Here is a 27,603-nt window from a genome sequence, read left to right as displayed (position 1 = left end):
TGATCACAGGAATATGTATGAGATGGGTGTGTTTCATTACAAGGTGATACACATTTTTTCCTGCTTTATATCTTTCTCTGCATAGTGTGTTCTCAACTCTTTGTTCATCTTTCCTTGTTTTTTCTAGATACTTCTCAATGATGGTCATTAGAAGAACCTCCAATGAAGATAATGCTTGAGATGGTCAAACAGCCAATACGTTAAACATAGTAGTCAACAACAAAACATTTGTAGAGACCATAATATCCTGGTAAGAACACATACCCAGTTCTGTGCAACATTTAGATTTTTAATCTCCTTTTTTCCTTAACTCATTTTGTGTACTGCTCTCAATAACAGTGATTAATAAACAAATATGTAAACTTTGACATTCAGTTTAAAAGAATGGGGATCATCTCATACTTTATAAAGTTCTTAAATTTAAGAAACTATGTTCATCTTATAAACTTGATAGCTTATAAATTGTTGGACCCTAAGTTTTAAGGATCAAAATATAATTTACTCATTAACTTTTTTTAGTAAACACTAACCATCTTAATTTAGTGGCAAAAAATGATATACAAAATTTGGAAATTTAAGATAAAAGATGGAAATGGCTACCACCATCAAATAAAACACTACAAAGACATATTTCTTTCTTAAAATACTATCCCCTGAATCTAGGACTTTTCTTTTTTACAATGAAGCGGAAAGTGCACAAACTGTACTTGAGTCTCCTGTACATCTGAGTATATTCACACGGTAAGATAGCTTACAAATCCTTGCGACCACATCATCTGAAGTCTCTTTGTGAATTTTTCTGCACATTCTAATGTTTCTGCTTCTGTTCCTTTACTGTTATAAACCAGATTCATGAGCCCAAAAGGCATCTGGATCGGGACAAAATAGAGAAAAATCCTGGATTTCCATATTCGCTATATGCCAATTGACAAAACGGGCTTGTACCAACTTGAATAAAAAAAGGATGATGGGCAAAAGCCAACATTTATCATCTTCCCTGCAAGAGCATTTCATCAAAAGTTCAAAAATACACCAAGAACTCTGGGAGGAAATTATTGTAGGAAATGCCTTTTTGTTAGTGGAAATTCCTGAACTCTAAAATCTTTCTACCATAAATATTCTCCCCCATTAAAATATTTTCACTGGAGAACAACCTTTTGTAAAAATTTTATTGAATCTGAGTTGCTTTGAAAAAGAGAGGGTGTAAGAGAAGTGAGAACCGATAACCAAACACAGCAGAGTAGTACAAAGAAAATAAGTGGGAGATATTGTGATATTTCAACGTGAGCTCATTAATATGGATACACTGGCTTGTATCTCTGTAGCCCAAGTAAAACAGTAGTAAAAATACAGAATAAAAATGAAATAAGAAATAACATGTAGCATTGAAAATGCAAAGATGACTAACTATCCCCAAATAAATCCATTTTTCAGCTTTATTGTATATTATACATGATACTTTCCCTCAGACAAATCTTACCAAAATCTCTATGCAGAATGGATAAGATGATGCAATAGATCTTCAGATTTGATTTCTTAATGTACTATCAGACAATTAAATTCAAACAAGAATGCAGGTAGGTTGTAAAATACATTGTTGTTTGAGATGAAATGATGCCATTAAGTAGTTGATTACCTCTTAACATTCCGTGTACTTGCCTCATCAGGGTAGTGAATATGGGATAATGTATAATGAAGGAGGCAACAAATAAATGCCACTCCCTGCATACATCCATGCACACGTTAGATATGCGGGAAATATATTTCAAATGATTGCATGAATGAATATATCTTAAAAAATTTAAAATTCAATATGCCTAGAATTAAAAATCTAAACAAGGGTAGTACCTAGCGTGTTATGTAATCATAAATTCAAAGTCTTTATCCTTTCTCTTCCCATCTTCCTTATCTAAAATACTATTATTTTCAGCACTATTCTCCTTGTATCCCAAAATTTTACCACAGAATATTGCATTTTTCAAATGAAAATTCTGTACTATCCTCAATTGTAATTTTGATATTTCTAAGTAATTGCCTTATAGCAGTTAGAACTTTTTCATATGCTTAACAATATCTTTCAGTAGTTTCCTCTTAACATTTTTATGTAGTCCATATTTTTACAGCAGGCTGCTCACTACAATCAAAACCTATTTTTCCTGCTTCTCATCTACTTTGCACGTGCAACGGGGAATTATACCATATGATATTGCAATATCAGCAGAACTTACAATATTAGATAGAGAAGTAGCATTCCACAGTGCATAAACTCGAGAAAGTGATGCTCTTCTAGGTTCTTTACTGAATAAAGCATTCAAACCGGCAGGAAATGGAGAAAGTAGAGAAAGAGGAAGGATTAATAAAACAGAAAGAAAAGCTGCAAGAGAAATCCAGTAGAACTGAAGCAACATGAGGAGAGTGACAGAAAGATCAGCTAAAAGCATCAAAGAAATCAGCAGCTGCACAGTATCCTGAAACAAATGTGTCATGTATTACACAATGTTCAAATTATAGTTGTGGAGAGGTGGATCACCTAAAACAATTTAACTACCTGACGACCAACAGGTCTAGTGTTGCACAACAGCAGAGAAAGTGGGAATAGATAGTCTCTTTTGAAGTCCAGTGATCTTAAGGTAGCATCATTTATCAGGCCACCATTAATACCTCCAGTTACTCTTTTAAGAGATAACGAATTGCTCATGTATGGCCAATTATGTTGTAGTTGCTGAAGATTCTTTCTTCCATGTGCCGCATTTTTCCTGTCATGAGCACAAAACAAAATCACTTGAAGCTACTATACATAAGGTATTTATATAAAAAAAATATGAATTCTTGTCGTCCTAATCTCCATCTAGGAGGTGTGAAAAATACATCAAGGAATCAAGCAACTCAAATTAGATGGTTGATCTCAACACCCGTCATTGGAATGAACCAAGCTACAGTCTGAATGTATGCGGCATTCACTCAGCGTCATAAATTACCTCATAGCTACATCAGTACCAACCCATGTATCAGACCGATGAGAATCATGAAGAGAATATTCTCCAACTGTTACCACAACACCCAGCTGATAGTAACCAGAAGCTGTTGCTTGGAACCATCCAAGCTCAACTTTAACTCCGTGGAACTCAAGTTGGGGGTTTGCATGACTATTTATCCAATCAATAACAGGACCTAGTGCAGTACGAATTGAACCATGCCTCACTGTCCGTAACTGAGCATTTAGTCCAGATTCCAAGCGATTCCAAACAGTTGCTGGGACATGCTGTTAATATAAAATTTGGCATTTGTATGTCCGTTAAGTATAGAGAAAAAATAATGACTGAATCTTAACAACAGGAATAATCAAGACACCTGGCCAAGGAGGTTGGTCAACAGTGTATCACTGTGAAGATTGTAAGGCGTCATATAGTTCCCATCCCCACCAAAAATTATGCACATGGGAAATCTCTTCTGAATAATTGATACAATGTCTAATCTTTTCTCATCACCGCCAAGGAAAAAATCAATGAATGCTACCATTAAATCTGGAGTTGCCCCAACCTGCATCAATTGTTTCATAAGTTAAAGACATTAATATTGGGATGAAAGTGTGTGTCACTTAATGCAATGAAAACCTTTTAATTGCAAGGTCTTCAAATCAAATACCAGTTTGTCCAAGAAAACAGAAGAATACAAATTAATTGTCACATTTTCATATGCTTTTATAAACATGACAGCATCCTCTAAATTTGGATACAGCCGTGTTGTAACTTTCAAGCTTTATATGAACATACTGATTGCTTATAGGAACTCTAGATAATCACAGAGAAGTAACCAACAAACTTTTTGGTAGTATATTACTAATCAAGATACAATTCTTTCTTAGAAGTTGAAGCATTTTAATGAATAGAATATGGGTGAAAAAATACATTGGTACAAATCTCTACTATTGTTCGTGCTTATGCCAAACCATACACAAGAACATATGCAATTTACAGAAATCTTCTGAAGGAACACCAAAAGTGAAATTTTGATAGTTAAAAGGCCAATATAATTAATTGTATTCAGTGAAACACAGCCGACTATATCATAGGATTCAGTAGCATCAATAAATCAGAACATTAAAAATCAAGTCATTTTATAATTTTAGGTTAGCTCTAATTTTTCATGATGACTGTATTATTCTATGACATTTACTAGAAGCTTTTCAGTTTTTTATATCAATTTAGGATTAACCTTGTCCTTTTCTTTACTTTAAATGCTATTGTGAGCAAACCAGGCCTTGAGCTATTATTGGTCTTGGATTGTTCTTTGGATGTTTGTCTTAACTAGGAAGCCTATGTACCAGCAAACCACCCTTACCCTCACTTCCAAATTCCAAATGAACCTTCAGTCTGCTTATTTACTATGACCGAATGACCGACTCCTTGATACACCAAAGAAATTTCAATATGTTCAATCCAAAAAGGCTTCTTCTTACCTACATCATTCTACCTTGTCTATAACTATTGCAAGAAAAACTATTTCGACAAAAGTGAATAACTAAGAATTTGTGGAAATTACTCCAGGATGTTAAATGTTTTAAGATGTCAAACCTTCATCCCTTTATACAAAGCACGGGAACGACATGAGCGTAGACAAGAATGGTCATATTCAGACTTGACATATTCCTGAAGGCGACCAATTTTGACTCTTTGCCGCCAATGCTTCCAAGACCAAGCACAAGGATATGCCACAACTGAAAGTATACTGTGCACTGATCCTTCCCACCAATCATAAGCAGCAACAGAATTGATCTCATCAATAAATCTATTAAAAGCATCCTCATACCTGCATCCCATTACATTCAAATCCTAATCAAAATCATGATTACTGTTAAAAGATTAAAGGTGTAATATAAAACTATTAATGTGTTGTTTCACCTAACAGAATTTTTTGTGATAGTTGGTTGATAACATAGTTCCAAAAACTGTTAGGTGAAAGCATATTAATAATTTTATATTACATCACTAACAGTTTTACAGTAATATGATGAGAGATTGAATGCCACGGTGTCACTAATCCTCCCAAACAGGGCTTGATTGTATTTTTTTATACATGCTTGAGGTAGAATCTTCATCATTAAGGAATGTTTCCCGTGGCAAGAGGTCTTTTGCAATAGAAACTACAGAGAAAAACTTGTTCGGTGGCAAATATCAGAATTCAACAAGTACGGAATAAACTAAGTTTGACCTAAGTGGAATAGCCATGATTTTAGCAACAGAAAAGATTTATAATTTGGACAAAAATAAATACATTATTCAGTATTTATCAGCACATGGTCCACTAAGTAAAATGACATCAGAATCCATGACATGCACATGTGAATAAGTGTTTTCTTACACAATTTCAATTATAGCATGGGGAGGCGAGTAAGGAAGATGCCAGGGTTCTCTGAAAGTATTAGGACCCATAAAGTACATTCTGTGTACATGAGTTTGAGTTTCTTCAGCTTTGGCTCCACGCACCTAGTTTTCAAAAACATAAAATGTAAATCATCCAATTGTTTCAAACAGAATGTGTCAAGGGTCAATTATTTCCACATAAAGACCTAATTAAACAGTGCAAATTTTGGTATCAGAATAGTACCTCAATAAGAGAAAGGAGATGTGGAAAACTTTGATGATTATGGTGTTCAATTGAACTTGAACTATGATATGTACCAGAACCAATCAACTTGATTCTCAAAGTACTCAGTAGCAGAGCCAAAAGCAATAAAATGAATGACAACATTACTGAAAATGGCCAGGGACCCCCAAATGTATAAATTAGCTCCTCTAGAGGTGTGTAGCAATTTGGCATTCCATACTTATCTGATAGACATTTATATGGGCAAGAGCGCTTTGTAACTCCCCCTGCAATGAAAAGAACCACATTAAAAATTAGGGATAGAGCAAAGGTAGGGACATAAAGCCAATATGAACCATCAAAGATACCTCGTTTATATATGAAATTTGCACGATTTGGAAGAAGATCGAGAGGACAAGGAATGCAAAGATGTGCATCAGAACCATCGACATCTTTGTAAGTACCAACGGGACATTCCTGAAAATTTTACAAGAGCAGAGAATTATGTCTTCTAAAAATACTTACAAGAGGGCGTAAAAACAATTTGTCTAAGCAAAGCTCACTAGTTTATCCATATTTCTTGTTACCGCAGAAAGTGATACATAGATACATATATCCAACAGTCTAGGCAAAAACAAATGAACAAAAAAAAAAACCAATGGAACAAACCTTGCAGAAGATTCCGTACAGGCCTTTAGGACATGCTTTCCCAGTTATGGTACCCTCCTGTCCGTGAAAGCCACCATTGTCCCCGGCACCTCCACTGTTTAAAATCATGAAGAGGTGTTGTTTTCAGCAGTTTATTTAAAGAAATGTCAAATACTTTACCAAAATAATGATCACATTATTTAACTAACCATGGTTCAAGTTACTTAAAAGAGTAAATTGTCAGATTGGTCGTCAATAGATTATGGTGTAAGTTCATTAGTCCTCTAAAGATGAAAACAGTGTTCTATATCAAGGAAAAGCAGGAACCTTCAATTATGCTCTGATTCTAAAACCGGAAACAGAAAAGTGATTATGCATACCTGTAGTTCATGGTGCCACCAATACTTGCAACAGGAACATATTCTTCTCCCATACCAATATTTGACCAATGGAAATGAACTCGACCTCCTCCGCCACCACCACCACCGAGGGATCCACCATTACCCCCAACAATAGATAAGGAGGAACTCTCCAAAAGCCTGAATTCTTGAAGGAAAAGAAGGACTGTTCCACCAGAACCTCCGCCAAGACCACCGACCAAAGAGCCATCACTGCTTGTTATTGCTTTGCTAAAGCTTTCACCATCGGCCCTCAAGGATCCGTAAAGGTCAAGCCTCATAAGTGGCCACTGAATGGATCCCATCACTAGCCAAATTTAAACAACAAAAATTTTGATCAGAGAATATTACAAAAAGTATAGATATTTTTTTCATTTAAAGAATCAGACATATAGATTTTTTTAAAAAATAGATTGAAAAAATAGATTTTTTTCTTTGTATTTTTAAAAATGATTTTTATAAAAATGTTTTTCAAAATATTAAAAGTTTTTTAATTTTGTTTTTTATAAATTGAAATTTTAATTTTGATATTCTATAACATAAACATACATTATTGAAGATCAAAACACACTTGAAATCACAATTTTTTCAAAAAATTGTATCTCAAAAATGATTTTTATGAAAAGCTATTTGAAATAGTTTCAAAATTAAGTGATTTTTTGAAATTTTGATATCCAAAAAAAATTATAATAAAATAATGAAATACCTAAAATAACATTTTAAGAATAACTATTCAAACCAAATTTTCATTTGAATCTTTTATTAAAAAATTCTTTATAATTTTTTTTTAACAAAAATATGTAACAAAATAATTCTTAAAAAGGCCGAAACAAACGGGCCAAATATCAGAAGCAAACTAGATAATCCATTTTATCGAAACATGTCACTTCTAGTATTTAGAATCATTTACCAATCATGCCTCCTCCAACAACATGCCCATATGACTCATTAGGGCCCTTAGTTCCACTTCCCAACTCACATGGAAGAATAGCATTTCCATATTCATTACCACCAATACTCACTCTCCCTTTGAAATATCCAGACCCCCCTTTTCCACCATGCCCAGCACCGCCGCCAGCCCCATTTAAAAAGTTCCCTTTACCTATGCCTTCAGTGCAACCTGAAAAAGGTCTGTCTAATCAAAATCTGAAAATTATAATATCCTGTTTTAGCAATTAGCATTTTGACTAGCATGCAAAAACTTAGAAGTGAAGAATGTAACCAGGAATACATGATTTTGAAGAGAAAAAAAACAGTTACCTAATTCAGAGGCCGTAATCATACCATCAGTATCAACAACCACAGTTCTTGCCCTGTGAATATGAATTATGCTTCCCTTCATAATGCCACTTACAACAAGATCCTCAACACGACAAATCTACAAAACTCAGAAGAACCCACAATAAGGTTCTAATTGAACATAAAGATCGTTGTTATGCAATCCCAATAAAAAAAACAATGCCCAACCAAAAAGTTGACTGTGTTATGCTTGTGAGAAATGCAGTGTACTTGTGGGTATTTCAGATCACTTTTTTTCTATAAAGTTTAAAAAATAGTACAAGAATTTTGTTTTTTAAAATAAAATATGTCTAAAAATACAACCTGCCCTATTAACAAATCTTACTTGAAGTGAAAAGGATAGTGTATAATTGACATGACAATCGTCAGGTGGAGTTATCAAATCTATTGGGCATCTCTGTGCATCACAAAGATGTTTAGTCACCCTACAAACATAATTAAGAAAACAACAATATAAGCAATTAAGTTTAGAGTTTCATAGGTGTTCAAAGGCTGGATGGAAAAAAATTTAAGTCAATCAGTGGGACTACAAAGCAGTCATACTTACGTGCCTCTACTATCATCATCATCCAAAGGCGCTTGAAGTAAAGAACCTGGACCAACCTGTCAGGAGAGGAGGGGTGTTAAAATGCTGCATACAAATTTATGAGTTAGGGAAACAGTGACAGCCCACAAAACTTGCCATAGTGTGAAAAGAAAACAAAAAGCCGTGAAAAGATAACAGTAATACAATATGTGCATGCTAAAGATCCGATCTTTCTGATCCATCTATGCGTTAGTCATGTAGATACTCGCTCCTACTCATGGCAGGCAGAATAATTAAAAGAGTATATTGATATTATCTTTTGGATATTGGCATCCCTGCCATGAGAGAGAGCCCTAAACAATTAAAACTCTTGAAGAATGCAATATAAATCTATTGTAACACTTAAAAAATCTTTAAAAGGCTATAAGAATATCATTGCATTTATAATTACTTACTGTTACGTTATAGAAGAGAGACAAGGATAGTCGCTGGCCTTTAATTGCATCCCCATCACCAGTCAATTGTAGCAGTCCCTGACCATATAAGCCCAAGTTTGTATTTGAACTAATGACGGAACTTTGCTGTAAAGGTAAGAAATCACAATCACCGTGAACACTCCGATCCGCAAAGAACGAAATATGGTTCTGAAACCAAGAATACCACATAGCTTGAATTAATGATTAAGACAATTTACCCTTAGGACTGCCAGATTTCTCACTTCAAGTACTGAAGCAGACACAACAGTACTTTTACTACCATCAATTTGTATTGTGGAGTTCCACATGAGTAGCATTTTAACAGCAACTCTAAATGCCCCGAAAACCTTCAGATATATTAAAGGTAAAATTGTTAAATAATAAGCTGACAGCTGAAATTAAAGCTCGCAGAAATAATATTCAAAACAAAGAACCCCAAGTGGAATGAGAATAGAACCAAAACACTTACAGAAAAAACACTTTGAATCGCTATATTGTACCTTTATGATAGAATCACTCATCAAAAGCTCTTCAGCAACAAGCTCAAATTCAGAAATTGGAAAATCAGACAGCCCAAAAATTAAGCTCCCTCCATTATATACACTAATTTGGCCTCTTACCTTCATAATTAGAGAATTCAAATAAACACCGTATGTTAGGCTACAAGGGTTAAAAGTTGCAAGGACTAATAAATAAATTAAGCAAAATATATATAATGGTTCAATGAAATTTTTTTCAAACACAATATAATATTAAAGAAATAAGTTTCACACTGGACCTTTTTTCTTGAAAACCCTCTATAAGGAAAACAATTGGGTCTTCATAACAAAGCCATGGTAGTGATCCGCAAGTTATGGGAAACACTGCAAGAATCTCTACTAGCATTGATATATACTACTAAAAGCCATGGCTCTGCCATAGTCCCATACACAATGTTTTATAAAGTGACTCAAAGCTTGACAGAAGTTGTTAAGGAGGAAAGAAAAGATACACATACAATTGAATCCATCTGTCTAAATTACACAACACATATTTACTTATTATGGGGCTGTGAAGCACAGATATGCAAAAATTCATCCAAATGGTACCAGACATGTACCGATACGCTAATACATCACGATACTTTGTTGATAGGTATTGAAGGAGTATCATTTTTTTTAAAATGATAAAACAAAAAAAGCTGATACATCGTTGACACGCCGCGGATGCAGTGAGTCATCTCATGGCTGTTCGTTTTCTAGAACATGAATCAAGATTTTCCCCTCCTTGATTGCTCCTCTCTCCTCTCTCTCTCTCTCTTAATTGATAATGTACATGTAAGTTTTAATGCATCCATTCAATTTCACAGTTACCAATTTTCAAGATTTTTTTTCCACGATTCCAATGTATGCTCTGCTCCTCTCACACTTAATATTTAACCATTCCACTACTCATTTTTTCTACTCCTTTTTTCTAGACACTGCACTACAATAACCAAAAGGATACAGAGAGACATCCAGACCAGTTATCCAGAACCAGAAGCAACACAATGCTGTGAAAATTTTAAGTTAATATTTAGTAATGTGCTAAAAACTGTGTTTGGATTTTGGTTTTTGCACACAGTAATTTAACTTTTGTTATATGTGTATCTTAAATATATCGTATCCTATCTTTTTCAATGAATGACGTATTGCCAAATCGGATATGCATCATGTTCGTGCTTCAATGTCACGGGGCCTTTGAGAGACAAATTGAATAATCTGCCTACTGATCATTTGAATTTCCCAAAAAAAGAAAGGCAAAAACTTTCAGGATGCTTTGTGAGACATGGAAGTGGATGTGATAAGTGGTCTTATAAAAGAAGTTATTCATCATACCAAAATTCTCTGAAAACATGCGTAAAAAATAGTAATAAAATGGCAAGCGACAATTTTAATAGCATTTCTTTGTATTTCTCATGATGTACTAATGTAAACAAGTTGTTGATGCTTATAAATCAACAACTTTTCAATAAAATAAAATAAAATGAATGTGTGTTTGTCATAGTACATAATATGTAAAACTTTCCTACCTGAACTCTGGACCAAACAAGTGGAACTAAAACTTTTGCATTATTTTCCACATAAACATTTGACCATAAAGGGCTGGTTGAGAAGTCAAGCAAAGGAGTTTCTGTTTCTGTTGACACATTGTCATTACTGACTCTCAAGCTTAGTAAATTTGCATTGAAATAGGTGCCAGCTGCTCCAGAATTGCCAGTACAACCAATACTCGAACCACCTGTCAACAAATGCACGTAATGTGAAGAAGTCGTTTCTGCTATTCAGATTACAAAATAAAATAAAATAAAATAAAGTATGCTTGCATGTTATATGGATTGAAAAAAATTGAAGATACAACTATAACAGTGTCAGCACAAAACTTTGTACAAAAAGAACATATTAAAAACATTAAGTGCAACATCAACACTGCCAAAAGATTCAGGTTTTGTGCAGATGTGTAAAGAGGAATATTAAACTTCTTGCTTTTGGGCAGCGGCAGTTTATGTTATTCAATATTCATCCATATTATCCCCACTGCATCTGCCAATGAAGAAATTGATGTAGAATACTGGACTCACAACCTCAGAGTATGAAAGAAATAAGCTTGCAATGCAACTTGCAGGAGACGAAACACTAAGTACATCAATGTGACAATTGAAAGCCAATCACATAAAAATAGACTCTAATCTGGAATAGTGGATTCTAGAAATTTAAAACAGGAGAACAACTTTTCAGAAAAAAACTCAAAATCCAATTGAAAGCCTGACAAGTTGAGAGCTTTTATTGACGGATGAATTCTGCACTACACTCAAAAAATTTAAAGGATTAAAAACAGTCCGGGTTCTCAATTAAAAATGAAATTTTTCCTTTCCAACATTTCATGTATCACCTACTACAGCCTGTAGGTAGCTTAGTATTATATAATTCTCTATTCCTTTATGAAAGAAGCATCCTTCCCTCACCTACATTCATTTTCTTTCGGTAAATGCGGGGGTTTTGGCTTATGCTTATATAAAAAAAAATTGCAAAGAACTCTTATTTGTTTAAAAGAAATTCTAAACTTTGGCATTTTGATTTACAAAGATTAAGCTTAACAGTTTTACAGTAGAATTAAACACCAAGCAGGAGTCATCATTGATTTAACCACCATGTACAAAAAGTGAATGGGAACAAACCATGGATAGTAATTTTTAAATCTTCTTGTATGCTGTAACAATCAAGTGATATTCTCCCTCCACCGCCTCCACCCCACCCCATCCCACCAGCAGCACTGATAGTACCATATCCCTTCCTACACTCATCCAAAAACATGAAGGCCGTAAGAATGTTACAAGAACATTACACTAGACAACATGTGTTAGTTCCCTGATAAATCTATGATAAAAACAGTTGTATAAACTAGAAATACTCAAAAACCTTCAATAAAGACAAATTGTATTGTCTTAGACAATACATTTCCAAAAATATCAGTACTTCTTCAGAAGAAAAATAATTCTACCATATGCAAATTGTAAATGACCATGGGCCAAATGCCAAAGGAAATCCATGTAAACAGAAATTTAGACAATATGTCATCGTCAGCAGAGACAGAGACCACAAATCTCTAATATTCACTATTAACATAAGTTTCCTTTTTAGAGACATATGCTACTATCCAATCGTCGACACTTTGGAACCCTTTTGTATGTATTAAAACTATACTAATTATAGTGTAGCAACTAGAAATTAGCAAGTAGTAACTGTTAGTAAGAGCGACTTCGGATGCTTTAGAAATGCATTTCCCTCCTCAATTAATAGTTACAGACAACCATAATAGTTACAGACACCTTAAAAGTAGTTTAGAAGTCATAACATGAAAAGCATGTATATATGATCACAGACTGACAAGTACTTTATACTCACAATTTTACGGCATATACTAAAATACTTCCACCAGAACCACCTCCTCCATCATACCCTCCATCTCCTCCCTCTGCAGTAACAGACCCATTTACATATAGAGTGTCCTTCACTATAAGCTCAATATGTCCTCCGCCATTCCCTCCATATGGTTTTTCAGTAGATTTTCCACCACCCTTGCTCCCGTAACTCTTCGGTTGAGACAACGTAGACCATGAATAAACATCACCACCCCAGTTTGTCTTATTGTTTTTTAAACAAGATGCACCACGCCCTCCATGCCCTCCACCAGCTCCTACATTATCAACAGGTGTGCCACTAGTTTGGGAAGGTGGTGGCCCACCCAAAGATGATGAGTTTATAGAAGACTTGTAGTCCATAGTCACATTAGCGGCAGATAAAATAACAGAACCAGCAACAATAGATGCATTTTGACCAAGTTTAATGTTGCCAGACACATTGGCTTTTATCATGCACCCATCAACAGGACATAAAAGTGAAACATGGGAAAGTATCTCCAGGTTTCCAAGACCATATATGAGAATATCAGATTTCAAGTAATGAGTTGAGCTTAGCAAGCATGTTGTATTAAAAGATCCTACACCTTCCAAGTCCTCACAAGAAACAGACTCATTTGTTGAGAGTGACAAAGTTGATGTTTCAGCAAATGCAAAATCATCGAGTTGAGAATCATCTCTGATTAGTGAGTCGGTGTCCAAAAAGACTTCTAAGCCAGTGCTACTGTTCAAATGTTGTCCTGAACTAAGAGAATGGCATGATATATGAAGATATCCCAATAGAATACAGCACCAGAGATACTTGAGCATTACCAAAGAGAGCATCACCACCTACGGCACCGTGGGTATCAGTAGAACTCAGAATCAATGTAAAGTTTCAATCAGCTCTATGAAAATGACCATCGGCAGTTATTCTGAAAGCTACCTCCATAGTGATCCGTACTCAAGGAAGCCACTTTTATACATACATTCTGCAACTAAATATACAGGAGATTATCAAACAATAAGACAAACAGAAAGGTTAAAGTACTTTACTGTTCACATTTTCGCCAATATTAGAGCTTAAACTAGCCATTACTCATTAAGTTCTATTTACATATAGATACAGTGTGCTATTATAAAGCAAACTAAGTGAGCTTAAACTAGTCATTCTAAATTGTTGAACACTTTATCACATGTTAAACATTGCTTGAAAGTTTTGACCCCAAAAACGGTATTTCGTCAACTAAAAACTGTAACATAGGAACCATATATCTCAATCAACGACTCTTGCTGCCACATATATTTAACTATGTAATTGACATTATCTCTTATAAAAGCTAGCACAATATCAACTTCATTACAACATGGATCCGGGCAATGAATTGCTTCAGGTCGCCCTATTCATCCAAAAATAAATTTCAAAGAATGACTAACACTCTTATTCAACAGCATTAAATAGTTAGCTACTAAAATACTTGTTTTAAAGAGCCTAGCTTCAAAAGCCACTCATACAGAGTGATAAGAAGTGGAGAATTTCAGGTTTGAACTCTCATCACAATACATCAAATTTCAGTGCAACATTTTACCATTTGAGTTGTACATACAAAATCCTACAGCCTAAAATCGGCAGCCTGTTTTGAAAAACAGTCCGCTACAGCAAAAAAGACAGCGACAAAACAGTATCGGTCACGACAACTGCAATCACTATCGCGACAAACACAATCAGTATCAGTATCACGAAGACCGAAATCACAAAATCCTTTACCTGACCGAGACCATATTTTAAAACTTGTGCACAAGTATGCATATCTTAAGTTTCTGATAACCTTCCATTTCGTTTCCCAAAGCAATAAATGTATAAAACAACACTTCATCGATTACATAATAGTTTATTTGGTAATTCGTATTCATTCCTTAAAATCCAAAATTATCTAAAATTTAGAAACCTCTCAACAAAAAACAGTGAAATTCAAGTCCACAGAGTACAGTCAAACCTCGATCAGGAATCCATTGACGGAAGAAAAAAACGGAAAGCATGAATTGCGAGCAGTGATGCAATGCGATCGGAATGATGAATGGAAAAACGAAGCGTAAAACCTAATAACGAATGAAGAAGTAGGTGATAGAAGTAGTAGAAGCAAGAGTGAGTGAAGTAACTAACCGTGAGAGTGAAAATTGGAGAGAACGAATCCTAGAATCTGTTTGGTTTAGGGGTTGAAAGAATTAGAAACAGATAGTCCAAGTCAGTGAGAATCGTTTTTTCTTTCACTTTAGCTTTAACTTTGTGGTTCTCGCTTTTGGTTAAATTTTAGAGAATGAAGAATGTTGGACGGAAGAAGGTGGTATTGGTTATAGTTAGAGAGAGAGAGAGAGAGAGAGAGAGAGAGAGTAACGTAGGAAAAAGGGTCTGTACGAGTCCAATGGAAGCTACGTTTTGTATAGCTGGACACTGATCTATCTCAGTCATTTACGCTGCTTTTATTAACTTTTATTATATTATTACTGCAAGTGAATGATTGAACCTTAATTTTGGTATATATGTATCTACCCTCCTTCTTCTTCATAATTTCAGGGTTACCCTACTTTTCCAGTGTCACACTCACTTGTGTTTGTGTAGCTGTATGCTACTAGGAACAATTACTCTTGCTCTAGTACTACACATAATAGCCTTCACTAATAAAACCATTTTAATAAATAATAAAAACATTTTAAAAAATAATTAATGTTATATTAATATAAAATTGAAATCATATTCACTACGAGTAAAAGATAGTGTGCCATACTTATTATAATGAATTAACGTTGCCTTTGGGACTTTGGGGTGTAGGAATAGTGATTCAAATTTAATTGTTGCTGAAGAATGATGATATAGAGCTGAATCATCACAATATAGTTGCATTGTACGGTGGTTATTTTTTATATATTTTCATACTCTTTCATCCCAAAAAAATAAGTAGAAAAAGACGAAGCAATTGTATTATAAAAAGTCAAATAAATAAAATCCAAATTCATTAACATGTCTATTAAAGAATGGATTATTTTGTTAAATGAAGAAAAAAATGTTGTTAGCGGAATTTATATTTTGTTTTGAATTGATTGATAAATTCATTTTTGATTGTACCAAAAAGAAATCATTTCCAAATTTAATAATTATAACAATAATAATAACAATAATAATAAAATAATAGTAATAGTTAAATATGACATCGTGCAACTGATACGTTGTATAGGGGTCTCAAAAAATTGGGACCTCGAAATTAAAAAAATGATTAAAATAGAGCATTATTTTATCCATCCCATTTTAATTTAATAGGGTGAAAAGTCACGAATACTTCAAGATTTCGAAGATGTATCTTCAGACGCATTCATACTACACGTTCTCAACGCTTTTGTGAGTGTGTCATTCCATTTTTTTCCAAAAAAAAATGTCTGGAGATGCATCTATGTAATAACTTTTATTTCAAAATTCGGTAAATTTTACGGAGATGCATCCTCGAATGGGTTTTAATTAATAGAACTCATGTCAGGCCCTTCCTTCTTCCTTCTTCATTTGCTACATTTTCACAAACCCTTCAAAGAACTCGGGAGCAAGATTCAAGTGCATCATTTTTCAAGCTTCAACACTACTTCTACCTCATTGCAATCAATCTCACGACATTACATTCACTACATTCAAGCTTTCGCACAACAACTCTCAAATCCGATTATTTTTCTATTTGTCTTATCGGTTTCATCTTTGTTTTTATTCCGATTTATTGAGTCTTCTTCATGATTGTATTTATAAGAATCGAGTTTGATTTGATTCGAATCATTCAGTTTTGCACTGGATTTTTATCCTGATCAAATTGGACAGAAGTGAAATTCAGTCATTTGATTTTGGTCAAATTTTACACTTGATTCTGATCATTTTCATGGGGACAGGTTCTGTTTGATTTGATTTAAATCAATATTTGCACATGATTCGAATCATGTGGCATTTGATTGGAATCACATTTTTTCTGATCCGAATCAATTGACTTTTTTAAAAAACATAGTTATTTCTTTCATTCCACTTCATTTGCTCATTTGATTCAAATCATATTTTTTTTATTCAAATCTAACTAACTTTTTTTAACCATTTTGTGTGATTTATCTCAAACACGTATAAATCATATGTCATCATTCTTCACATAACATCAATCATTCCGTTAAGATTTTTCAGTGTGATTCTTAGTGAAAATCATTTTGCTTTATTTTGAATGTTCAAACTCTTGCTACTAATTTCTCACATCTTCAACTTCAATTGAGTTCAGATCTTGATAATGAGACTTTTGAGATTGATGGATGAAGGCGCGTGCTTGAAACTAACCGTTCTTGGAAATCTTGTTGAGTTTTCAGGTTGTTAGCAAAATTGAGGGATTGTCAATGGTGGTGACAAATTTCATTGAAAAGAAGTAGGTTATTCTCTCCAGCATTGCCTTAGTAGTAACTGTGTGGAAGGCTACAGATAAAGCGAAGTTATTCTCAAATCTTGGGACAATTTCATCGCTCAAGGAATCGGTAGGATCAAGGGGTTGATAAATACACACAAAGGCTTGGAGCAGAATTGGTGTTATTGAAAGGTTCAAGAAACATATTCGAGTAAAGATTATGTAGAAGAGTTTTGCAAGTTTGTTATATACAAGTCAAGATCCAAATTAGGAGATTTATTTTCTCATTTGTATTGTGGATTGGTGATTGTATGAACTCTTGGAAATATTTATCAATTAACAAGGAATTATGCAGGTTTCAACGGGAAATCGTTGAAGAGTGCACGTAGACAAAGCGAGGACGAATGTCGAAGCACTATAAATCTCGGTGTCATCTCTCTAACTCTTACTCTTGCATTTAATTTTGTAGTTATTACATGCTTAGTTTTTTAACTCCTTCATATTATATTGCTTTGTCTTGATAGTGATTTATTATGTAAGGCTTTAGGTTTTGTTGGAATTGGACAACTAGTCAAGCTAGTCTTATGGTCCATAAATCTAAAAACTGATTAAATTTAGAACTCCACATATATTAAATTCACCGTGTACACTTCTTATGACTACACAACTTGAATCAACTCATACCAAGCGTTTAATTATTATAATCTTGGATATTTATGAAACGAAATGTGTTAACTTGATAATATTCAACTGTATAATTTTCATTTTCACCTCAAACCTTCCACTTGAACTTCATTTTTGAAAACACTTTGATTTTGGAAAACGACGGTTGCATTTTTTAATTTGGGTTTATTCGCCTCCCTCTAGACCATTTTTATACTTCCATATTCACACCTAACATATATTAGGTAATATAGGTTGTTTAAAATGCATCAGGGTGTAGTTACATTTAAAATAGGTAGCTTGTATAGACATGCATTCACATTTGTTGGTGTTTAGGGAATCGTAGAGGACTATGTATTTTCTACAATCGCGCATTTTCACGAAGATGCATCTCTGAATTTTTTCTTTCCTATTTTATGGAGATGCATCTCCGGATTTTACTTTCCTTGATTATGATATGATTTTCTAGTTGGTATTATAGGAACAGGGGTTGAAAAGCAAGATAGAATTTAGGCACGGTCGTGTACCCAACATGTGTTTGTCCATATGGACATGGTAATGTGCTTAAGGCCACGAGTTAGTGTTAGTTCATTGGACGTGAAAGCGTTGAATTCACATGATTATGTGTCTCAGACTTCACAAGGTCGTGTGTCTCAAACTTTGATCTCCTGAGGCACGTGTCTCCTACTGACCCGGAAGCCCCTGAAGCCCAATAGGAGGAACCGATTGCTGTCGTTGCTCCCATTCTTGATGGTTTTCCATGAGGCCTATATGAAACCCTTTTACTTCCTCTTTCTACAAAACATGTTATTATGCATGTATGGAAAGGAGAGGTGTATTTTTTTTTACTTTTATGTTACATTTGTTTCATACTAATTGAGTTGCAATTGATGTTGATATATTTATTTTTACAAGAGCGTGAAACATTAAAATCCGTAAACCATGCCAGGAAGATTTTGAACCTGGAATAGAATGTAGACATGGTTTATAGATGTAGTTTATTGCTATAGGTTGGCATGTTTATGCGCCACTGGGTACAAGACCATTAACCACGACATGTTGGCAAAGTTTGTGGAGATATGGCACCATGAGACGCCTTTCCACATCCTTCGTGGTGAGATATCCAACCCCCTTGATAATGTCTCATGTATTCTGCATCTTCCGATTAGGGGAAGATTACTAAACTATTCCTTGATCAACATATTTGAGGTATTTGAATGATAATGAACTATTTGGGATTTGACCTAGGTGATACCCAAGAGGAGTTTGATGCCACGAGAGGCACTCATGCCCAATTTCCATACCTAGAGGAACTGTACAAATACCACATGGCTATAGAAGTGGAGGTCGAAGGTAATGGCGGACAATTTATGTTCCACAGACAATGTGCCTTGAGGTCATACTTTATGTACTTGGTTGGTACGACAATATTTATGAACAAAAGTGTAACCTACATTAATGTAGCCTACCTGACATAGTTCATCAACTTAGAGCGAATCCATGAGTGTAACTAGGGGGCCACGTGTTTGGTTTATCTGTACTCCAAACTATGTGAAGCTTGTCTTGGGAAGACAAGAAAGATAACTGGAAGTTGCATGTTATTTACGGTAATATATTTGTAACCTTTATTATTACAAATATTATAACACTTGTGTTGCACTTGTTATTAATATTTTGTCTTAATCATTTTCATGCTGGGATCATCTTTCACTTTCCTTGCATGTCAGGCTAGGAACTTGAGATGGACAACACTGAGGACTGACTATGTCTTTGCGTCTTTGCCTCGTATAGTAGGAATCAAAAGATATAGTTGTTTTGGGTGTTGATTAACCACACTATAGCAAATGACATATGCTTCTTCTTGTAGGACAATCGCCTTCAAATGTGCATAACCTTCTACTTTAGAACGTTGACTTATGGGTCACGTGTGATGTATTAATATCTACCTAAGTCGGTCACGCGTCAGTTCGTATATCTTCAAATTCTTCTAAGACCTACCTCCATTTATGCTCCTCCTACATTCTTCCGCAGAGATCTTGATGCCATACTCGATGATTTTTATGATCATCTGATACCAAATACCAACTCCTGGTCCATGGGCTGCTGCATAGGGCTATATCCACTGGTTCTTCGAGTGTCACATTCTTACATGACATCAGATGTCACGGGAGCACCACCTAGACCAGCTCATCGGGAGATATTGGAAGAGAAACAAGCTAGGGATGACCATGCCATGACATGTTACCGACATGTCAGCGTATTGTGACGATTGTGAGAGATGCCATAAAAAATGATATTTTGAGGAAGGCAGTTATGATATGGACTCCGTACATGCCATCTTACTTTAGGCATGAAATTTCTTGGGGTACAAGCGGCAAAGGAGAAACAGGGGGTTAGATATACACAATAGTTTATTTTATTTGTATTTTGGTAACAGTTGTATTTTCTGAACAAAATATATATCATTGTAATGTTTTCAATTAATTGGTTAATGTTTGGATTTTGTATTATTGTTTGAATTTATATGACATCCTTAAATTACATTAGTATAATTGACATGTTGTTAATATATCTATAGTGTAAATGGCAAAAAATATATCAATTTGGGACACTTACTGACAAGGGGAAAACTCTCAAATGCTCTCAGGGGTTATTATGGAGATGCATCTATGAAATCACCGCTAAAAAATTATAGAGATACATCTCCGAGCTATTTTTTGACAAATTTGGGATGGATGGTTCACTTGAAGCACAAAGTGCTTTCAGCAGTTAATCTGGAGATGCATCTCCGTAATTTTTCCAGAGTGATTCCATAAATGCATCTTCGGACCATTTTTTGACAAATATGGGATGAATGACTCACTTATGAAATATTTAGTGAATTTTAAGTGCATCCGGAGATGCATATCTGAATTATGGAAAAGACAAATTCAGATTTTAAGTGCATTCACCCTCACCCTATAAAGTGGATAAAGCAATGCCCTTAAAAAATTATAATAGTTAATAATTAATATATATTATATTTGCTAGACAATTAACAATTAAAATTATTCATTTGGACGATTGGAGCATTCCCTTATAAGTAAAAGGGTGTCAGTTTGATTTATGGTGATGTACATTTTTACATTTTGATTTTATAATTTACAAAAATCTTAATGCATTAATTTTATTTTATATTTCCATTTACAAATGATTTTTTTATATAATCCTTTAAAGTTCATAATGGTCCCTCAAGTAAATACATCATTATATTTTCAATTCTGATATGAGATGTTTTGTGGTTGCTAGAGATTTAACATATTCAATTGTGATATGAGATATTCTATCTGCATTAAACCTGTGGCTACATTGGGTTCACTAGGGTAATAACATTAATGATAAATTAGAGTGGACTATGAAAGAAATTATAATGCAGTTGTGTGCTGCTGAGCAAGCTGACACTAATGATGAGTTGTTGATGGGGGAAAAGCATGAATAGCGAATTTACTAAAAATCAGGAATTTGAACGTGGATATATATATATATATATATATATATATATATATATATATATATATATATATATATATATATATATATATATATATATATATATATATAGAGAGAGAGAGAGAGAGAGAGAGAGAGAGAGAGAGAGAGATCTAAGCTAGAAGATACGAGAATCACACTAATTAGAAGATGGTTAAGTAGTAGAATGAGGAAATGAATTTGGAATGACCTATGATGATTAGTCATTATTTCTCCATGATAGCTTTCTCTCTTACCAGAACTTTTTTTTTGTAATATTTGATTACATTGTAATCATTCTATTAATTTTTCTCTTACATTATAAACTAAGAGAATCTCTATTTCACTAGGTACACTTGCCTCCACTTTCAATATTAGTATTATCAATACATTATTATTTTCACGTCATCATGGAAGACAATGCACGCATGAAAGAAATATACACAAAGTTGAAGAAAAATATAGAGGGGATAACTTGCGTCAGTGATATTATGCAGAGCTGGGTGAAACACTTGAAGGCTGCAAATCAAGCTTAGACGAAACAAATAGAGGTGATTCCTATGACAAGAGACTCACGATTACTCAACTCAATGCAACTACGGCTCAAATGTTACAACGCCTATAAAACATTCCAGGGTCTTCCCGTGGTGTTGTAACATATGAACATGAGGTTATTCCTTGGAATCAAATGATTAAAAAACAGAATAATTCATGTCATTGCAAGCTTTTACTCGAGCCTAAGAAATCGATTTTGGTCTGTCAGCATATGATTGTCCACGTGCTACACTTTTTTAACTCGCCTAATCTACCAGTGTTAATGAATATTACATACAATTCACTGCACTTGTTAATAGAGTAGATTGATTAAGTGTTGAAGTTATTCTTGATTGTTTTATAAGTGAGTTTCAATATTAGATCAACATATATATAAAAGCAGTGGAACTTAGAACCTTACAAAGTTGTAGCACTTGCTGAATTGGTTGAGGAAATATACTCACCAATATCTAAACCAAAATCATTCACAAAAATACTCATAAATTCAAACCATGACCTCATTTATACACCAAAAAACACACAAAATAACCAAAAAGAAGAAAGAATTGTCAAATATGTTAGAACAAGTTTGGTTTTACATCTATTATCCTTGAGTTTTGATAATAACAAAGTATAAAGAACAATATTGTACTCTAATAGTCTGTTGAGTGTGCAAAATATGAACAAGCCAGAAGCTGGAAAAAGTAGACTTTGAACAAGTCAGATCTTGAATAGAGCATACTTTGAACAAGCCAAACGCTGATCAAAGCTAAGCAAAATAGACTATAGACTCTAGACTAAGAAAGACTCTAGACTCTGAATAATAAAATGACTTTTGACTCTGGATAAAAGAGACTCTGAACTCTGGAAGAATTAATTTTGACTTGTGGAAAATTCAAGTCAAAGATATTTTGATACAATTAAGATTACACGAGTCATTTAAAGGAAACATTTCCAACATGGACAACAAGAAATACGGGGAACTAGATTTTAGAGCTTCAAGTACAATCTACATGTCTTTGGCTAAGAATATTCTTGCAAATGTTCTTTGTACGTCGTTAGCCAATGATATTTGGAAGAAATTTGAAGGGTTATATCAAGGAAATCGTATATCAAAATGTTTATTGTTGAAAGAGCAGTTTCATAGCTTGCGTATGGACGCACATGCGAAAGTATCTGATCATCTAAGTGTTCTAAATGGTATTGTTTCTGAATTAGAAACTATTTGAGTCAAGATTGATGATGAAGATAAAGCTTTGAGACTCATATGGTCTCTTCCATCTTCCTATGACCATATTAAACCTGTTTTACTATATGGGAAGGAAACTTTGAGCTTTGAAGAAGTTTCTAGTAAGATTATTTATGAAGAGAGAAGATTGAAGGATGAGGAGAATACTTCATCAAACTCAGTGTTGGTTGCTATAATAAGGTCATATATGAAGAAAACAATGAAATGGGTGTGATATGTTGAAAATGTGGGAAGCTTGGACATATAAAGTATAAATGTCTTGATGGGGCAATATCAGAGAATGGATATTGTAACAGCCCAATTTTTAGGAATTAATTATTATATTATTTTTATTATATTATATTTAATTATTTGGAGTGTTAAGTAATTAAGCGGTTGTGAGGTAGTATAATAATGGATTAATTAACTTAATTGGTGTGAGAATTAATTATTTAGTTGATATGAGACATAATTGAATTAATTAATTAACTTGGTTGCATAGTGAGTGGTTAATTATTTAAATTTAGATAGAGGTATTTAAATATTAGGTATTATTGGGGCTAGTGATTAAATTAGATGATTTAAGCCCAACTAGAATACTATTATAAATAGTAAGAGTGAAGGAAGTGAGAATTAGAATTCACTTGAGCACTGAAGGCAATAGAGAAAAAGGAGAGGAAAAGCGAGAGGAGTCAAGGTTTCCATCAAATTGACAAGGTAAGGGGGGAAATCCTTATTATTATGGGTTAGTATGATTGGATCAATGGGTAGGAACATGTTTTAGGTTGAAATCCTTAATTGGCATGGTTTGGAATTATTAGGTATTGATAAATACTCTTGAATTGTGATGATTAAATTATGATAAAACTGTGAATGAATATATATTTGGATGAGTCATAATTTTCTGAACGTGTAGCTTTTTACGGAATCGAAATCGGAGGTCCGGAAGTCCTCCAACGATGAAAAATGCAGGGAAATCTGCATTCTGTTTCGTGTTAGCGCAAGAACAACTTTCTGTTTTGCGTTAACCGGTTAACCCAGGGCGTTAACCGGTTAAAACTGTTATGATATTGAAAAAAATTGCATTCTGTCTTGCGTTAACCGGTTAACCCAGGGCGTTAACCGGTTAACACTGTTAAAAATTGCCAAGAAGCGCATTCTGTTTTGCGTTAACCGATTAACCCAGGGCGTTAACCGGTTAACACTGTTTGAAAAGTGAAAAACTGATATTTAAATGTTGTGGGCGTTTTGGAATGAAATCTATGTGTACATATTTGATGATTGGCCTATATTGGTGAATAATATATTGTATGAATGTGTATGTATACCCCTTATTGAATTGTGAATGATTTATGGTTATGGATGTGTATATGTAATCGTAATTGATGTGTTGTGATGAATGTGTATATGTACCAATTGTGAGTCATGGTGATATGTGGGATGTTAAGACGGTATATAGATGGTCTTAATTGCATATGTGTTGGTATGTGTGCATTCATTCATAGCATAGTCGACTTTATTGTGGAAGTGGTTAAGCGGTGATCCTTCATTGGAAACAGACGTAGCAGACGTTAATCCTTAATTGGGATTAGGCGTAGTATTAAGCGGTGATCCTTCATTGGAAACAGACGTAGCAGACGTTAATCCTTAATTGGGATTAGGCGTAGTATTAAGCGGTGATCCTTTATTGGAAACAGACGTAGGGCTTTGGTCTTGTCCGGATCGGAAGCGTGGCTTGGATTCTAGATATTGAATCGGAAAGCGGTGAAACTTTGAGTTCACATTGAGGTACCACATGCATAGAGTCACATTGTCTTGCATTGAGTCGTCTATAGTTATGTGATAATTGAATGCATGTATTGATGTGGATGCGATGTACGTTTGAAATATGTGAGATGATTGTTGGTTAATATTATTGACGTGATTATACCAAGTGTGATGAATTCTTAAATTGTGTTTTAATTCATTGTGCCTTATTATGCTATTTCATAATGATTTGAATTCTCACCCTTTCTGTTTGAATGTTACCTTTACATGGGTATCGTGCAGATACTACAGAGTAGTATTGCTGGAGTAGGTGGACGGTAGCTCGCTCAAGATTAGCTGGAGAGTTTCCGTATTTAGTTTGAAATTAGGTAATGAGTCAATGCTCTGGTCATGTAACACTGGGTAGATTAGTGGTATTGAACTCATATCTTATTTTGATATGCTTTATGTCATTAATTGTTTTATTTTATTTGAAGTGATTATTGAGAGATGATCATGGTATGGGACATGGATCATATTATGAATTACATGAGTATTCTTTATTTTCCGCTGGGAACGCATATTGCTTGAATATTCATGATGAGTGAAAGGTGTTATTTTGAATGACCAGGTGTATTGTTGGTTTTTGAAAGTTTTAAGTTTCGAAAACGTCGATGTGACGCCCTTTTCTTTATATGCGTGCTTATTTACTCTGATTATATGCTAAATAATTTTGGGGTAGAAAAACGGGTGTTACAGATATGAGTCAAATGCTAGTAATGTCTCTCTCGCTGTGAGAGAGGATGATCTTCTCTAAAAATTGGGAAGTGTGTCCTCGTGACATTTTTGATGTCACGGAAAAGGATGAGTTATTGCTAGTGAATTAACACATGGACATTAATGCAAAGTGTGTTGTGAGATTATGTAGATGGTTGAAGAACTTCCGACCAACATGAAAGTTGCACCATAAAGTTTCATCCTGGTTTTCGTCATGTGAAAATTCTTGAAGTGGTTTAACTTCAAGTGAAGTATACTCTTCTTTAGGTGGAGTATGATAGTTTTTTAAAACTACGATTGTTAGCGAAGACAATGTGAAAATTCTTTGAGTGATGTAGCTTCAAGCGACTATACTCTTTATGGTGGAGTATGATTGTCAATGAAGACACTGAAAGCTTATGTATTATTTTCATTCAATATGGAGATTGTTGGGGTTGGTTGAAAATATACATGTTGAAGAAGTCTCACATCACTTAGTTTTGTGAATAAAGAGAGTCTAAGGCTATATATAGGATTCAAGTTCTTCATTATAATATGTATCAGTCAAAAGCACTTTAAGCTTGTATTTGACTTGTTATATTTTTCTCTTATACTTTTGGTTTACAGTGTTGTGAGGGGTAGTTAAATATTTGCTTTGGAGAGTCCGGATGTATTGGGCCTTGGGGTGGTTGAGTGTAGTCTATGTGTTGTAATAATTTTCACATAGTGTTATTCTCTAGTTGTCATTTGACAACGATCGTAGTTTTTTCTCCAGTTTTGGAGTTTTGAAGTTGCACCATAAAGTTTCAACCTGGTTTTCATCATGTGAAAATTCTTGAAGTGGTTTAACTTCAAGTGAAGTATACTCTTATTTAGGTGGAGTATGATAGTTTTTTAAAACCATGATTGTTAGTGAAGACAATGTGAAAACTCTTTGAGTGGTGTAGCTTCAAGTGACTATACTCTTTATGATGGAGTATGATTGTCAATGAAGACAATGAAAGCTTATGTATTATTTTCATTCAATGTGGAGATTGTTAGGGTTGGTTGAAAATATACATGTTGAAGAAGTCCCACATCACTTAGTTTTGTGAATAAAGAGAGAGTCCAAGGCTATATATAGGATTCAAGTTCTTCATTCCAATATGTATCAGTCAAAAGCACTTTAAGCTTGTATTTGACTTGTTATATTTTTCTCTTATACTTTTGGTTTAGAGTGTTGTGAGGGGTAGTTAAATATTTGCTTTGGAGAGTGCGGGTGTATTTGGGCCTTAGGGTGGTTGAGTGTAGTTTATATGTTGTAACAATTTTCACATAGTGTTATTCTCTAGTTGTCATTTGACAACGATCATAGTTTTTTCTCCAGTTTTGGAGTTTCCACGTAAATCTTTTGTGTTGTTATTGTGTTCCTTTTTTTCTCTATGTTTTGTTTGTTTTTCCCAACAACAACATTCTAATGTATAATGAATGAAATATTTCAAAGTGCTTTAAAACTTTATTCTCATTTTTTTATGACATGATATATAGTGCATCATAGATGGATCATTTGATTCACTTAGAACTAATATTACAAACCTTTTAGCAACATCATCTACATGCCAGACTCTCCAAGTGGTAGTTTGGAAATGATAAGGTGGATTACTATGGTCATAGTGTATCAAGTAGAAGAGTCTCTATGGAAATGAGAAAAGTGCAAGCAGTTTTGGAATGGCCCACACCAAGCAATATCAAATGGTTGAGGGATATCCTAGGTCTGATTGGGTACTATAAAAAGTTTATCAAAGCTTATGCCAACATTGTTGCTCCATTAATTGATCTTTTGAAGAAAGATAGTTTCAAGTGGACCTTTAAAGCAAACATAACTTTTGTGAAACTCAAAACAACTATGACTGAAGCTCTAGTATTAGG

General features: G+C 34.1%; 1 protein-coding gene across 3 annotated transcripts; it reads right to left on the bottom strand.

Moving 5' to 3' along the window:
- Positions 1–558: 558 nt before the first annotated feature.
- On the bottom strand, positions 559–15,278 carry LOC127120555 (uncharacterized). 3 transcript variants are annotated; one of them, XM_051051022.1, is made up of 23 exons: positions 15,014–15,278; positions 12,857–13,847; positions 12,130–12,245; positions 10,984–11,192; positions 9,434–9,553; positions 9,152–9,280; positions 8,913–9,038; positions 8,479–8,534; positions 8,257–8,356; positions 7,893–8,010; positions 7,543–7,752; positions 6,615–6,939; positions 6,256–6,349; positions 5,955–6,063; positions 5,608–5,873; positions 5,362–5,486; positions 4,575–4,809; positions 3,352–3,540; positions 2,979–3,262; positions 2,549–2,756; positions 2,229–2,468; positions 1,637–1,722; positions 559–997 (listed from the first exon to the last, which is right to left on the bottom strand). In XM_051051022.1, the coding sequence occupies exons 2-23, from the start codon at positions 13,693–13,695 to the stop codon at positions 838–840; spliced, it is 4,344 nt and encodes a 1,447-aa protein (XP_050906979.1). In that variant the 5' UTR covers positions 13,696–13,847; positions 15,014–15,278; the 3' UTR covers positions 559–837. The 3 variants fall into 3 exon arrangements, with proteins under 3 accessions (XP_050906979.1, XP_050906980.1, XP_050906982.1); XM_051051023.1 differs by having other exon boundaries at positions 12,857–13,841; XM_051051025.1 differs by lacking the exon at positions 15,014–15,278 and adding an exon at positions 14,847–14,989.
- Between the last annotated feature and the right edge of the window lie 12,325 nt (positions 15,279–27,603).

The sequence above is a fragment of the Lathyrus oleraceus genome, chromosome 2 (genome assembly GCF_024323335.1).
Source record: "Lathyrus oleraceus cultivar Zhongwan6 chromosome 2, CAAS_Psat_ZW6_1.0, whole genome shotgun sequence".
Lineage (NCBI taxonomy): Eukaryota > Viridiplantae > Streptophyta > Magnoliopsida > Fabales > Fabaceae > Lathyrus > Lathyrus oleraceus.
This window is presented reverse-complemented; position numbering and strand designations above follow the sequence as displayed.

Excerpts from the sequence above, each read along its gene's own strand:
- LOC127120555 (XM_051051022.1), bottom strand. The coding sequence starts at position 13,695 with ATGCTCTCTTTGGTAATGCTCAAGTATCTCTGGTGCTGTATTCTATTG. Across the intron at positions 7,753-7,892 it reads GATTACGGCCTCTGAATTAG|GTTGCACTGAAGGCATAGGT; the intron begins GTAACTGTTTTT and ends GACCTTTTTCAG. Across the intron at positions 1,723-2,228 it reads CTACTTCTCTATCTAATATT|GGAGTGGCATTTATTTGTTG; the intron begins GTAAGTTCTGCT and ends GGATGTATGCAG.